This window comes from Aquila chrysaetos, chromosome 20 (assembly GCF_900496995.4).
Source record: "Aquila chrysaetos chrysaetos chromosome 20, bAquChr1.4, whole genome shotgun sequence".
In the NCBI taxonomy this organism is placed as follows: Eukaryota; Metazoa; Chordata; class Aves; order Accipitriformes; family Accipitridae; genus Aquila; species Aquila chrysaetos.
The window spans coordinates 5,527,287-5,541,189 of record NC_044023.1 but is presented as its reverse complement, the minus strand read 5'-3'; the positions used below and the strand labels follow the sequence as shown (position 1 = coordinate 5,541,189).

The window sequence follows — 13,903 nt, the reverse complement described above, 5'->3', positions numbered from 1 at the left end:
AGCTCTCCTGGAATGGTTATGCCCAGCAACAGTTCTATAGTTTCCACCTGCTGTGAGCTCGGATTGCAAAACAAGGAGAGGAGTCTTCATCATTTTGTTGCCCACTCATGGTCAGAGACTTGCTTAAATTTTCCACTGCAAAACAGATCTCTGAAGTGCAAAGTATTAATAATGAGGGATTGGTTTGGACTGGATCCTCAGATAACAGTGCTTCATTGTCATTGTGTTTGGGGTAATACTGGGGGCAAGTATCTGCAGATAAGTGCTCTGAAGGAGTTAATCCTTTTATTTAAATTATCATAATTCTTGTGATTATTTATTATTCACACACTCATTAAAATGCCAGATGTAATTAGTTGTTCCAGGAGAATAACAGACCTTTTCCATAACCTGACCTATTAAAGGCTATGCGGAAAAGTATTACGAGGAGTTTATGTTTTCCTCTTCAACTCCCTTGATTATTACTATTATTATTATTTACTACTATTATTATTACAGTAGCATTTGATCATGGTCCTCTTTTTGCTTGTTTTAGCGTAACAGTAGAACAGTCCCTGTTTCTGGCATTTACAGTTATAAGTACCTACAGTCATCTTCAAGTTTCTGGACCTGTTTACACTTGCTGTATCAGGATGAACTCTTCATAATCTTCATTTAATTTTTATACTCACCAATGTATTCTAAACTAGAGCTCCAAGAGTATTTCTTGAATTACCTGTGGAGCAAATTTCCACACTGTTTTATGAAGCATATATTGTAACTTTCTAAGATTAAAGACAGACTAATCATCCGTATTAGTGAGACTGAAATAAATAGTTAAATAGCACAAGATGTATTAAACCTTATTAACATTAGCTGCTGGAACCAGGAAGTTATTTGTTGTCCAGTATAATGCTAGATAGCTGGACAGATGCATTACTGATTTCTGTCAAGTCATTGTAGCTCACAAGCAAAGAGAAGGTAGGGGTTTTTTTATTTAGAGCTTCTCTTTTTGAATACTGAAGTGGTTGTCAAAAAATATAAAAATCCTGGAAATCCATTTTCAAGCCTTTTTTTTATTTTCTTCAGTAGCTCATGTTTAACAAGGTTATTTTTGCAGTGATACTGGATAACAATGCAGTCTGATTGATGGACTAAATCAGGCCTGCCTTTAATGATTTCAGCAACAACAGCACCAGCTCCATTTGTGTGCCACTGGGTGATTTGCTTTTCCTTCTCATCTTTACTTCCTTTGCAATTTGGCAGCTGAAAAACACAGAGAAACTCACACTATGCTTGTCTTCAAATAAAACCAGGCTGTATTTCTACAAACAGTTTCAATATTTAGGAACCTCTGTCTTCATTAGTACTGAAAGTATGTTTTCTACAAGATTTCCAAGACTACATGAAATTGTTTTGTTTAATGTTAGATACATTGATTCCTGTACTTGAATCAATTTTACGGCAACAACTGATACCAAACTTGATAATAGGATATATTAGGCTAGGGTGGAAATGAATACATATTCAAAACCTTTGTAAGGGAAGAGACACATAATGATACTGTTGTGGCCCTTTATAAAAGAAAGAAAATTTTTCCTTTTGTAAAAAGAAAATGCATCATATAATAATAGAAAGGCTTGACAAAACTGGGTTTAATGAACAAATAATCTTCCAATGTAATGATGCCTGGATGATGAGAAATCAATTACCAGTAGAACCATTACAGCAGACTAGTGGCAATCACACCATGAATTAGTTTCTCTGTGTGGATATTCTGTTACAGTACAGGATATAGTTTATCTGATACACTGGTTCACAGAAAGTGTGAGAGATTTATTTGATAAGAGAATAAACTTCAGAAATTCCTGTGAAGAAGCAGCGGTACCTCCCCTGGGATGTTCATTTAGACCCCGATAAACAAAAGGATAATTTAGTTTTAGTCCTCCTATTTCACTGAAAAATGAGAAAAGTGTGTCCATTTAACTGACCCACAGAGAAATAAATCACTTGCACATAGAAGTGGGTAGCCCCAGGGCATGAGAAACAAAATATTCTTCCAGTCTTCCTAGCATTTGGAACTCTTGTCTTCCACATGAACAGCCAGTTTGTAACCAGTCCCTTCTTCATCCAGGTGGAAGCTGAGTTGATCGATAAGCTGGACAGCCTGGTATCCGAAGGAAAAGGTGATGAGAACTACAGGGAACTCTTCAGCCTGCTGTAAGCTATGCCAGTTTCTGCTCACTCTGTGTTGTGCAGGGTCATTGAAAGAGTCAAAGCAGTGATCTGTGCAGCCGCTGCCGCAGTGCTGATCTTCAGAGAAAGCAGTAAAGGGCTTTCTGGCAGGTTTTCATGACATCGCTCAGTGAAATAGAAATATGTCACTCTAATTCTGAAAAGAATATAAAAACCTAAATTCTTCTTTGTTTTCTTTCTGTGACATCTAATATGAGGCTGCACAGGTAAGTAGTTATCCTCCTGCTATCGAAAATTGATTTGCTAGAGGAGCCAGTGCCTTTCTTTTTACATAGCAGTAAATGAAATCATGGCCTTAGGATTGTTTAGAGAAACAGTGTACTGTCTAGCAAGTCAGGCCTTGTTAGAGCAAAAGAGATTTTCCTCAGCGTTTTCCTTTTGCTTCTTCCAATTTTTGAAGGCTGTGTTTTGGTTGGCTCAACAGTTGCAAGTTGCTTCATCCAGAGTCCATCGTGACACTGTATTTCCACTCCCTTTCACAACAAAAACCCGTACTCGTAAGGATAAACTTAAAAGACTTTTTACATCTGACTTTCCGCTTAGTTATCTTTGATTACCGATCTGTCTTCAGATTTTATTTCCAGTGATCCTAATTTATTCCAAAAGGACTAATTTTGAACTCTGAAAGTCCAGAGCACTTAACCCTAAATCTTCTAATATTCCAGTTAGCCATAGAGATCATTAGCAGAACTTTAGCCATATATTCCGGACAATTTTATGTGACACCCAATAGCATGCTGGCAGTTTGAGGCATAAACCTTTGTTTTGCTAGAACCAATACTTGTATTTCTGAATTTACAATGGCGCATTCATTCATTTTCAAGATAGGTAAGCCTGCCCATCCTGTATGCTTATCCTTAGGAAGCATGTAAATGTATTTTTTGATTTGTGTATATTCAGCCTTGGGGAGTCTGGCATGTTAACAACATAAGTCTGTTTCAGGAATAAAGGAAAGAAAATATCTATCTTTTTTTTTTTTTAATTCACCTGTGTTGTGGTTTAACCCCAGCCAGCAACTAAGCACCATGCAGCTGCTCACTCACTCCTCGCCCTGCCCCGGTGGGATGGGGAGGAGAATCAAAAACAAGTAAAACTTGTGGGTTGAGATAAGAACAGTTTAATAATTGAAATAAAAAATAACTAAATAATAATAATTGTAATGAAAAGGAAGATAACAAAAAGAGTGTGAAATATAACCCAAGAAAGACAAGTGATGCACAGTGCAATTGCTCACCACTCGCTGACCAATGCCGAGTTAGTTCCCAAGCAGTGACCAACCCCTCCTGGCCAGCTCTCCCCAGTTTATATACTGGGCATGATGTCCCATGGTATGGAATACCCCTTTGGCCAGTTTGGGTCAGCTGCCCTGGCTGTGTCCCCTCCCATCTTCTTGTGCCCCTCCAGCCTTCTTGCTGGCTGGGCATGAGAAGCTGAAAAAACCTTGATTTAGTATAAACACTACTTAGCAGCAACTGAAAACATCAGTGTGTTATCAACATTCTTCTCATACTGAACCCAAACCACAGCACTATACCAGCCACTAGGAAGAAAATTCCCTCTAACCCTGCCGAAACCAGGACAACCTGGCAAGAGGAATATTGTGCATTTCCTTTGCTCCAGTTGAAGACATTTGTTACCCAAAATGTTAAGAATTCAGGGACTGTATGTAGCTTGTTACTTATTTTTAGATGATAGTGACTGCATGTATTACCAAGAAACACATCCTCGAAGTCCAGCAACCTTTTAGTTTGTATTTGCTACTGACTTTTCTGAGAACAATGTGAACTTTGAGGAAACAATTCCACAAAGTCAATAAACGCTGTGCGAAATAAACAGTTGATCCTGAATTCTACTGTCTCAACTATACTGCTGAAATATGAATTGGCTCCCTCAGCTAGAAATCATTCCAGTACAGAAGAGTTTGCCTCTTCTCAGGACATGTATGACACCCAACAGAATTTCTTTCCTCTTGCCAGTATAGAAGTGACAAGTTCTTTGACCAGAGATCCAGTTTTGGGAAACTAGCATGTCAATTTGCTTTCTTTTTTCACTTTTTAAATTTTGGTGTTCTCACTCTAGCCTTCTCTCATCCTTCACAATTGTCTCAGTGAGATACTTGCTCTATTGTCTAGTTTGCTGAGCAGGAACAGATTGACTTTATGTATTTACAGCTTAAATAAATTGTGACTCAAGGTTGGTTGGTTGGTTGCTGATTAGGGATGAAAATTTATGTAAGGATGAGCAAAGAAGAGGTATTTGCAGTAGGTTTAGACTCCCTTCCAACTTCTTACTGCTGTTAGCAGTATTTAAGCTACAGGTAATAATGTGGGAATCAACTGTTGCCATGAGCATTGCTCTTTTTCATATATTTTAAATGGCAATGTGAAGATATTTTTCCTTCTCCTGTCAATTCTGTAATTTCCTTGTCTTTACTTCATGCTGCCTGGAGTAGAACCCAGCTCTTTGGGCCTTATCCCAGGTAAGATAGTAATTCTATGAATTTGTTTATGAGGAAGAAACCAAGTTGTCCACAGCTGTCTGCATGCATTATACCATTTCCCCGGAAGCCTCATCTGCTGTCTTTCCACCTCCAAACAGTTTGCTGGAGAAGATTGAGCAGGAAACATGGCGGGAGACTGGAATCTCTTTTGTTACATCAGTTACTCGTCTCATGGAGCGTCTGCTTGACTACAGGTATCTGGCAACAACAGTAATATATTCCAAGTATAACAAGTTTGTAAAGAGGTAGTACTAAGTTTCTTTTCTACAGGGAATGTTTTTATTGTTTATCAAGCTGCATGCTTCTCTGATGGCAAGTATTATGTAAGCAAGCCTAACTCATTGCTGCTGGGCTCTGAGCAAAAATCCTAAGTCCTCATCTCTAGAGCCCTAATTCTCATTCCTGATAATAGCAAAGATAAAGAAATTTTTTAATTCGTAGTTTTGTACTAAGGTTTACTGAGGTTGCTAAATGCATAATTCCTTCTGTCATTGAAATGATCTCACCTAATTTGGCAAAATAGATGCTAAATGCAAGAATGACCTCAAATGCCTCGCTGAACCGAGATGTGCTGAATGTCTCATCTAGATACACAGGGTTGGAAAACTTTTCATCTGAGGAAAGTCTGACATGTCAGCTGATGAGTCATATGCAAGACTCCACTATAAATTAGGCATCCTTTGTTTAGACTGAAGGTTGCAAGACTATTGTGTCAATGCAGCTGAGCTTTGATTCAGTTACAAGAAAATATTTTAGCTTCATAGATATATACACACACATACATATACACACACACACTCAGAGTTGTTTTTATGGAACAATAGACAATTTGAAACGATATAGAACTGCCCCCAGTATTTCTGTCTTTAGCCTACTGACAAGAGTTCAAATAATTTTTTCTTCTGCTGCTGCTGATTATAGGTGAAAACCTGTGACTAGGCTGGGTATTCTGCAATCCCAAATCCTTTTCTGTGCTTTTTAGTTTGCTCTTTTTGTTGTCCTTACCAGTTTGATCCAATCTCCTGTTTGTTTCCTGACAACAGCTACTGTACAACTACTATGCAAGACCAGGTATCCGAGACATTTAAAGGGAATGCAAGGGAGCCTTTTTTTTTTTTAATGAAATTTGCTATCAATGCAATGTTGATACACAGATATACATTTTCATGCCTAATTGTGGAACAGATACCAGTTTTTAATTGATTTTTAATACATAGCAGGTTTTTTCATTCCCAGAGCAGAACAGGGAAGTGCATCGGAATTTGGAAATACACAGGCATCTCTTGCAGTCCAGCTGCCAGTTCGTTGACACAGTAGTTCTCAAGACAGTTTGCTGTGTCACTGCTTTAAAAATTTTGTCTCTTCTTCACAAATGAATGCGACACTCTGGAGTCAAGATCAGTGATTTCTGAAGCCTTTAACTTTTTGTACTGCTTGAATGGAAATAATTTCTAAAATATTCCAGAAACTAAAGATAAATTCTGTGATTTAACTTATCTATGAAAAAGTTAGTAATGTAGTCTAAATTACTCAGGTTCCACCTTTCAGCATGCCAACACTACACTGGATAACTGAATTTGTGAAAGCTAATCTTTTGACTAGGAAACCACTAAACATTTACATTTAGATAAATAATAGTTTTTCACTTTTATACTAGCTCGTTCATTCAGATGATTTTTAGTGACTATCATCTGATTTTGTTCAGATCCTTGTAAGAAACGAAGTAGCAGTCATTTCAGGTTCTCAGATGCAGACGTGTAAGAGGACACTCAGTTCTCATATCATTTAAGACGTAATACAGAAATTTTTCTTAGAGGAACTTCATAAAATAGAGTGTATGATTAACTATTGTTTGTGATCCAAGGAGGCTCTGGAGGATAAGATAGCTTCAAATTAATTTTAAAAGGGCTTTTTTTGCAGATGTATGTTTTAACATTGCTCTGCTTTCTTAGGGACTGTATGAAAGGAGATGAAACAGAAAACAAGAAAATCGGCTGCACTGTTAACCTTATGGTAAAGATGTTTCCTTTATCTCTTTGTGATACTGTGCAATGCTGTTGAAACTGGGATAGGAAAGGTTGGGATAGAAATCTGTGTCAGGCAAGTATAGCTTCAGAATCTGAGCACTGGGGTGATAGAACAGAATGACAGGGATTGTGAGGATCCTATGGAGGTGTCTGGTCCAACTTTGTGCTTAGAGCAGGGCCAAATAGGTCAGGTTCTTCAGGGCCTTTTCCAGCTGAGTTCTGTGTATCCCTGTGACAGAGGTTCTACAACCTCTCTTGCCTTTTCTTTCAGCTTTTCCCTACCTTCATTATGAAAAAAAATCACGACATGATAAAATCAGTGGGTTAAATCAGTGTGAACGTGAAAATAATTATTACTTTTCTTCTGCACTAATAATGTATTCTCTTTTCAATACCTTTATACATACACAGATGCTGCTGATTGTCTTGAATGAAAGAAGTCTCAGTAAGGGTAACAACTCTTTTTCTTTCACAGAATTTCTATAAATCTGAAATTAACAAGGAAGAGATGTACATCCGCTATATCCACAAGCTGTGTGACATGCACTTACAGGCTGAGAACTATACAGGTTAGTAAGATATCATATGGGGTCTGCTAGAAATCCTGGTGAAAGTTTTTGACTCTCCCAATGTTATACTCATAACATCTGATTCATTCTTTTGGAAAAAAATGGTATAAATCAGTTAGGGCAGTTGGGAAGATAAGAAGCTGAGGTCCAGCTCATTCCCTCAAGTGAAATAATATATATCTATGCCCACACAACCATACAACTATTCCGTTACACACTGAATTTTACATTAAAGTGTTGTACAAGGAACATTGATCAAAAAAATCACAACAATGGAATCAAAATTAGAGGAAGCTAAAAATCACAAAACCACCGTTATATTATCATTTGCCATATTTCCTTGCATTGTAGAATTTAGGGAGGTCTTAGAAAGTATATAGACTATAATTCTCTGTTGTCCAAGCTCTGTTTACAGCTGCAGGCCCTGAATATAGTGATATATCTGAATATCTGACTGTGCATTTAAATCAAGTAGTTAGTAAAAAGAAACTTGACAGATTTGTACCTAAAAGTCAGCTTTATCCTGCTATTTTAAGTAATTGAATAATTTCATGATTTAATGAGAGTTCAGAATTTTTTCTCAAATTGTAAATTAGAAATTCCAGACTGTTTAAGAAGCAGGTCTAGTGACCTTTCAACCTAATGGCTGTATTTATTTGTTGTCATTGATTCAGTGTTCAATAATTGCATTTCCAACAGAGGCTGCATTTACTTTGCTTTTGTACTGTGAGTTGCTTCAGTGGGAGGACAGACCTCTGAGAGAGTTCCTGCATTATCCATCTCAGTCAGAGTGGCAACGTAAGGAAGGTCTGTGCCGTAAGATTATCCATTACTTCAACAAAGGGAAGGTATGCCAACTTCTTCTCTCTTCCAGCAGCTTCCTTCCCTTTTCCTGACTTACTTAGGGCTTGCAAGCCTATCATCTCAGTTCAGTAGTTTGGAAGTAAATTTGTATCAAAAGGTTTTATTACTTGACAAATTGCTTCTTGGCTCTCTGGATGAAAAAACAGATGAGAAAATGGGTATGGGTATTTCATTGTGCATAACATTTGGAACTAGTTTAGGTAGGCCAACAGGAGAAACACCAAAACATTTTTATACCTTTAAACCAAACTTTGGATCACCTGATATGGCAAAAAGCTCTAATACCAGTTCCTTAGATTTTGGGGGGTGGGACTGCATTTTGTAGTTGTCTATGCAAATTGCTGTGTTATGACTCACTTTAGGGCTTGTTTTGTTTCTAACCTATAGAAGTAAATGGCAGGCAATAGACTGTAGGAGTCCCTTTATTAAAAAAGATTTAAGTCTTTCCAGTGTCACTGTTATTTTAAAGCGGCTTTCAATTAAAGTGCAGTCCCATCCATTGCCCAAGAAGAAAGTCAATACATTCCAATTTCATGTATTCAGTATGTTTTCCCTAGAATAATTTTTTTTTTTTTAATTACTGCAGACATAGGTGTTATAGTCCCTTGTGACATGGTGTTTTGGGAACATTTCACAGGTGAACCTTAAAAGTGATATCATCTGTCAGAATATTTTCAATTTTTTCCCTTCTCTAGAAAAATTCCTACAGCTTATATTATTGGAAGATAACGTCTGTATGTGCACCTCGGGGTTGGTTTTGCCTGTGATGGTAATGACAGTGGCATTAAATACAAATGTGATTTGGTTCATATGGGGTTGCCCTTCCTGATAATCCTTTCCTAGCCCTGATAACTGAAAGTTGCATATGGCAAAGACATTCTCTACAGAACCAGCAAAAGGAAGTCAGATTCCTGTGTGTAGGAAGAAATGGCCTATTTATGAGGAAGTGATTAATTAAGGAGAATTTTTTTCTTTTTGGCCAGAATTGTTCTTGTGTAATAATACTGAATATGGTTCTCTTTTTAGTTTCAGAAATTTTCAGTTTTTCAGACTGCACTTAAAAAAAAAAAAATTACTGACTTGTGCAAATATTGTAGTACCGTACTGTCTGACTAGAAAAAGATGATATGCAGACTATGTAAAACAAGTGAACCTGTATTTTTGACAAAAACAGGCAATCCATATATACACTGAAGGGGCGTAAAACCTTGACAGATGTAATTTTGCTATAAAACTCCTAACAGATTATAGACTGTTAACCTCTTGAGGTTTTTTCCCCACTGGATGTTTCTGGAGTTACTTGACTTTGTATTTTAATCCTCCTTTATTATAAATGGTAGCTGAATGACTAAATAATCCACTTAAGCAGTATCTGTGTCACTCAAACGGTGGAAGTGAAAGATGCTGAGAAGCCAAATCCTCCTGCTGCTTTTCAGCACTCTTTCTGTTGCTGTGTAACAGGAGACAGCTCAGGGAATGGAAGAAACTTGCTTCCCTCAACTTGTGTCTGATAGTTTCTTTCTGCGCTACCCTAAGATGGTCCCTCCTCAGGTCCTGAAGAGTGGAATTTGTTGTTCTGTGTCCTTCAGTTGCATTTCTAGAGTTTAAGTTTCTCATGCTGCTCCTGGCATCTTCCACTAAGTAAGGGGGTCAAAGCAGCATGAAAAGGGTGTAAAAATGCTGCTCCTGGCATCTTCCACTAAGTAAGGGGGTCAAAGCAGCATGAAAAGGGTGTAAAAGTTCTGCATTTGTTAATGGAAAAATTTTCTCAGCACAGGAATGTGGGAAAACTATGGCCACAAGACTGTCTTGTGAGTTTGACATAAAGGGCATGCCAGTGGAGGGCAAGGAGTGGTGGCATGGCCTATGGCAGGCCTGGAGCACTGCAGTGGGGTGCAGAATTGAGTAACTCCCATTCTCAATATTGTGGGTAGCAACCCTGTGTTGGGAAGGAACAAGGTGTTCCAAAGCCCTTTTAGCCTTCACTCTGGTCGTGTGCTCCTTCCTACTGATTTCTGCTATGCTTTGAATTGGTTTATGGCTCAGTCGGCAGTGTGTGCATCATTTTAAATGAAGATTATTTTTTTTTTAACTCACAGTTACGATTTTGTCTGTTAAAACTCAAGGTTTTCTAGTTGAAGACGACTGTGAATGGAACAGTTTGAACCTGATTGCTCATGCTTCTGGACAGCAATAGCTTGAAAACTACACAACCCTTTTCTGTCCAGTTCACTGCTAGATTTTATTAACTAAGAACTCTGACCAGCTCCCATCACAGCATCACAGTGTGTATTCTCCTTAGTGCCAGCCATGTGCTGTGAGACACCCAAAGCTGTATTTCCAAAGCAGTTTATTTTTAGATCGTGTGCTCTACACCCAACATTTGAACTAATTTCTCTTGTGCACCCTCATGTGAATCGTATTCGCAAAAGAAATCTGCGCACTAGGATGTGAGTAAATAAAGGTTGCCATTCATAAACTTTGATTGTCTGTATCTGTGCCTGCTTGTGTGCAGTCAGTAGCACTCAACAGAGAGTTGCTGGTGCTGTAGGAGAAAGCTGCATTAAATGTCATATGAATGTGCTTTTCAAGTGAAGGACATAATACAGAACATGCAAACAGATCAGACGTCAGCAAAACAGAAAGCAGTAATGAGGGAAATTAACAGTGGAGACATTAGGAAATTATTTGAAGGGGGGAAGAATGATGCTTTAGAGGAAAGTGACACTTGCATAGCACACAGAATTAAATATTAAATTTCTACAGTGTGAAGATGGTACCCATTAACATCACAGATTTTAAAACTGAGGATCCCAGTGACTCAGATATCCATTCATTCTCTTTTCCTTTCAAATATCTGCAAACTCTTTTCTCTCTAAGAAGTTACCTGTATATTGTGTTTCTTCGCTTCTTTATCTCATCTCCTATCTACAGAATATTATTCAGCTAGCACAGCAGAATTTCTCTGTGTGGAAATCTAAATGAAACAAAGAGAGAAAGCCTGAGTTAAGATGATAGGAATAGTATCAGGGTACACGTAGAAGAGCTGGTATAAAGAGAAATAAGATGTGGTTACATGTTGTTAATTTAATTCACATCAGAAAAGGAGCATGAAAAGGTTACATCTTTCAGATCACCTCAAGGGAAGAAAGCCACCTAGCTTTCTGCTTCTATCCGGAAGACAGATTAGAGACTTATGTAGGCTTTAGCCACAGCATCCCATTTGGAAGTGAGACTCTGCTCACGCTCTGTGTGACAAAACCCATTTATTCCTGGCCAGATGTTTTAGAAGAGACTTTTCTTTTCCATTCTTTCAAGTAAATATAGATCAACTAAGGACTGAAAATCTATGTATAATATCTCTGTAAAGAATGTTGAAACCTATTTAAAAGTGCAATGGTATTTGTGTTTGCAAATATAAACACTCACCTTGCTAATGTTGTTCAACCCAATTCAGTGTGTCAGTTTGTATGCCATGGACTTTTGACAATCCACAGCAAAAATCCTGTTAATTCGAGACCACAAAAACCTGAGTAAAATTCTGAGTAGTCAAGTAAATGGTCTTTCAGTTCATTTCCTGTTGTATGTATTGTATTTATCTAAATAAATCTCAGGCTTCCCATCATCCTAAACTACTAATACTATCAGAATATCCAAATTGATTCTGAAAGAATCTTTTATTTAGCAATTTCTCATATAAGTTTTTGTAATTGACTGAAGCTAAAGAGATGTACGATCATTATTTTTGCCTTCTTAGTTCTTACAACTATCCCTTCTTTTAATAAAAAAGTTCTTACACTTACTGGTTTTGCTATTCAGATAAAAAAAGCTTTGCTGGTATTAAGGGTGAGAGAGCAGACACTACAAATGTGTGGGCATAAAGGGAACCATTGTAAAGTACTTAATACACTAAATCAGTGTAGAGATTCACTTTTAAGTGAAGGTACATGTAACCAGAAAAACTCCTTCCATATTAAGTGTTAGTATTTTACATAATTACTCTTCATTACTGTTACCAATAATTTACAATATTGCTATTAATATTCATAAAACTCAAGTGATAGTCTAACTCACACATTAATTTTGTTTTCACTACAACACGGTCCCACTTAAAACAACTGGCAAGTTAGCCCAGTAATGCATAAGAGTTAATCCAGTAAAGGTTCAACTGAGACCTTGGTGTTCTAGATCCTTTACATAAGTGTGGTAAGAAACAGTTGTTCCCCCAAAAGGCTTCCAATCTATGCAGGTAAAAGATGATGGGAGAGGAGATTTCAGTTCAAGGGTGTAAAATGAGCACTCTAAAAAACTAAGTGAGGTAACGGGAGTCTTTCTCTCAATGTGGGTGTGCCCAAACTCAGTCTCTTTCTTCCTTACCTCTGAGGGTGATGAGTATGGTGTACTAGAAAAGATTTATTGTATGCAGATTGTAAGTTGAAGAAATGAGTTTTGCTTTCAGTGCTGAATATGGATATTCACTCAGTGCAATAATGCAGGTCAGTTCTGAAGACGCTTTGTCACTGCATTTGAGTGTTTCCCATTCCTTGACAGTTTCATGCTTTCAGTAGGAAGTAGCAGCGCTGGGAAGGAGAGTGCTTTGCTGGGGAGTTATTCCCTAACTCTTTACTCCACGAGTTTTAGTGCAGAAAGCAAAGGAGATGTTGGGGGTGGGCTGAAGGGGTGTCTAACAAGAAGAAAAATTGTTATTTGTATTATCTTTCTCTGAATAAGTTACCAGTCTCATGAGTGAACTGTCAGTAACAAGCAGTATATGTGTGTAATTTCAATGGAACATATGCCTCTGTTACCATCTTGAAGAAGGAATTAATCTGATATTTAATGGAAACTGTTTCAATACATTGCATTTTCACATCTAATCCCTGGCATTTCATACCAAATGAATTCCCAAAATTGAGTTTCCATATTCCTCTCAGCTGAGTTGGCAATGACATTCTGTTTGCTGTGAGTGTGATTTGCTTTGGTTTCACAGAGCTGGGAGTTTGGAATCCCGCTGTGCAGAGAACTGGCCATACAGTATGAAAGTCTCTATGATTATCAGAGCCTCAGCTGGATTCGGGTAAGTAGCAGCAGTTCCTGTCCTTGCAGACTCTCATGTCATTCCCCAGGGAATTTTGGTCTCCTGTCAGAACATTCTGAATTTAAAAAGTCATCATATTCCCTGTACAGCTCCATGCATTTACAGTGACTCCTTTGCCATTGACTCATTTCAATGACTTCATAGGACCACTGAAGCAATTCCTAAGTCTGCTAGCAGTAAATTCCCATGAGTATATATAGACAGCACACACACAGGAGCTGGGCTTGCTATTGCAATCGCATATTTATATATATATTTTTGCATAAAATATCTTTTTTTTTTTAAAAGAAATTATATATTGATATTTCATTTTAATTCCAAAAATATCAAGGACAGCTTGTGGCTCAGTTGACATAAGAGGAACAGGAGAGAAAGAATGGAGAAGGCAAACACTTCTGGCTGTCTAATCAATTTACAATAATCTGGTCCTCCGGTAAAACCAAACACATGATGAAATCAAGGCACATTTGCAGCATTGCGCTTTAATCGGAAAAAGTAAAAATTCTGGCTGTTATTTAAAAGCTTTTTAAATGTGAAAATAGTTCATCTGCTTTTGTCCCCTGGGGTAGCATGCATATACCCAAATTTAAGATTTACGCTATGTTGATGT

The 13,903-nt window shown here is 37.6% G+C and overlaps 1 protein-coding gene and 1 long non-coding RNA gene across 20 annotated transcripts in view; one reads left to right on the top strand and one right to left on the bottom strand.

The window, feature by feature from the left end:
• Window positions 1-13,903, top strand: part of DOCK3 (dedicator of cytokinesis 3) — a 226,279-nt gene that overhangs the window by 181,484 nt on the left and 30,892 nt on the right. For 16 of the 19 annotated variants that reach the window (XM_030043805.2, XM_030043802.2, XM_030043809.2 and 13 more), the window contains 7 exons: window positions 2,114-2,199; window positions 4,688-4,714; window positions 4,834-4,929; window positions 6,688-6,748; window positions 7,238-7,331; window positions 8,031-8,179; window positions 13,186-13,272. In XM_030043805.2, the coding sequence (XP_029899665.1) occupies window positions 2,114-2,199; window positions 4,688-4,714; window positions 4,834-4,929; window positions 6,688-6,748; window positions 7,238-7,331; window positions 8,031-8,179; window positions 13,186-13,272 (600 nt within the window). The remainder of the gene's footprint in view (window positions 1-2,113; window positions 2,200-4,687; window positions 4,715-4,833; window positions 4,930-6,687; window positions 6,749-7,237; window positions 7,332-8,030; window positions 8,180-13,185; window positions 13,273-13,903) is intronic. The other 3 variants (XM_030043808.2, XM_030043804.2, XM_030043821.2) reach the window with 1 other exon arrangement.
• LOC115353827 lies at window positions 6,300-11,706 on the bottom strand. The gene is made up of 3 exons (XR_003927715.1): window positions 11,625-11,706; window positions 11,083-11,172; window positions 6,300-7,040 (listed from the first exon to the last, which is right to left on the bottom strand). It is a non-coding gene; the product is annotated as an uncharacterized LOC115353827 (long non-coding RNA).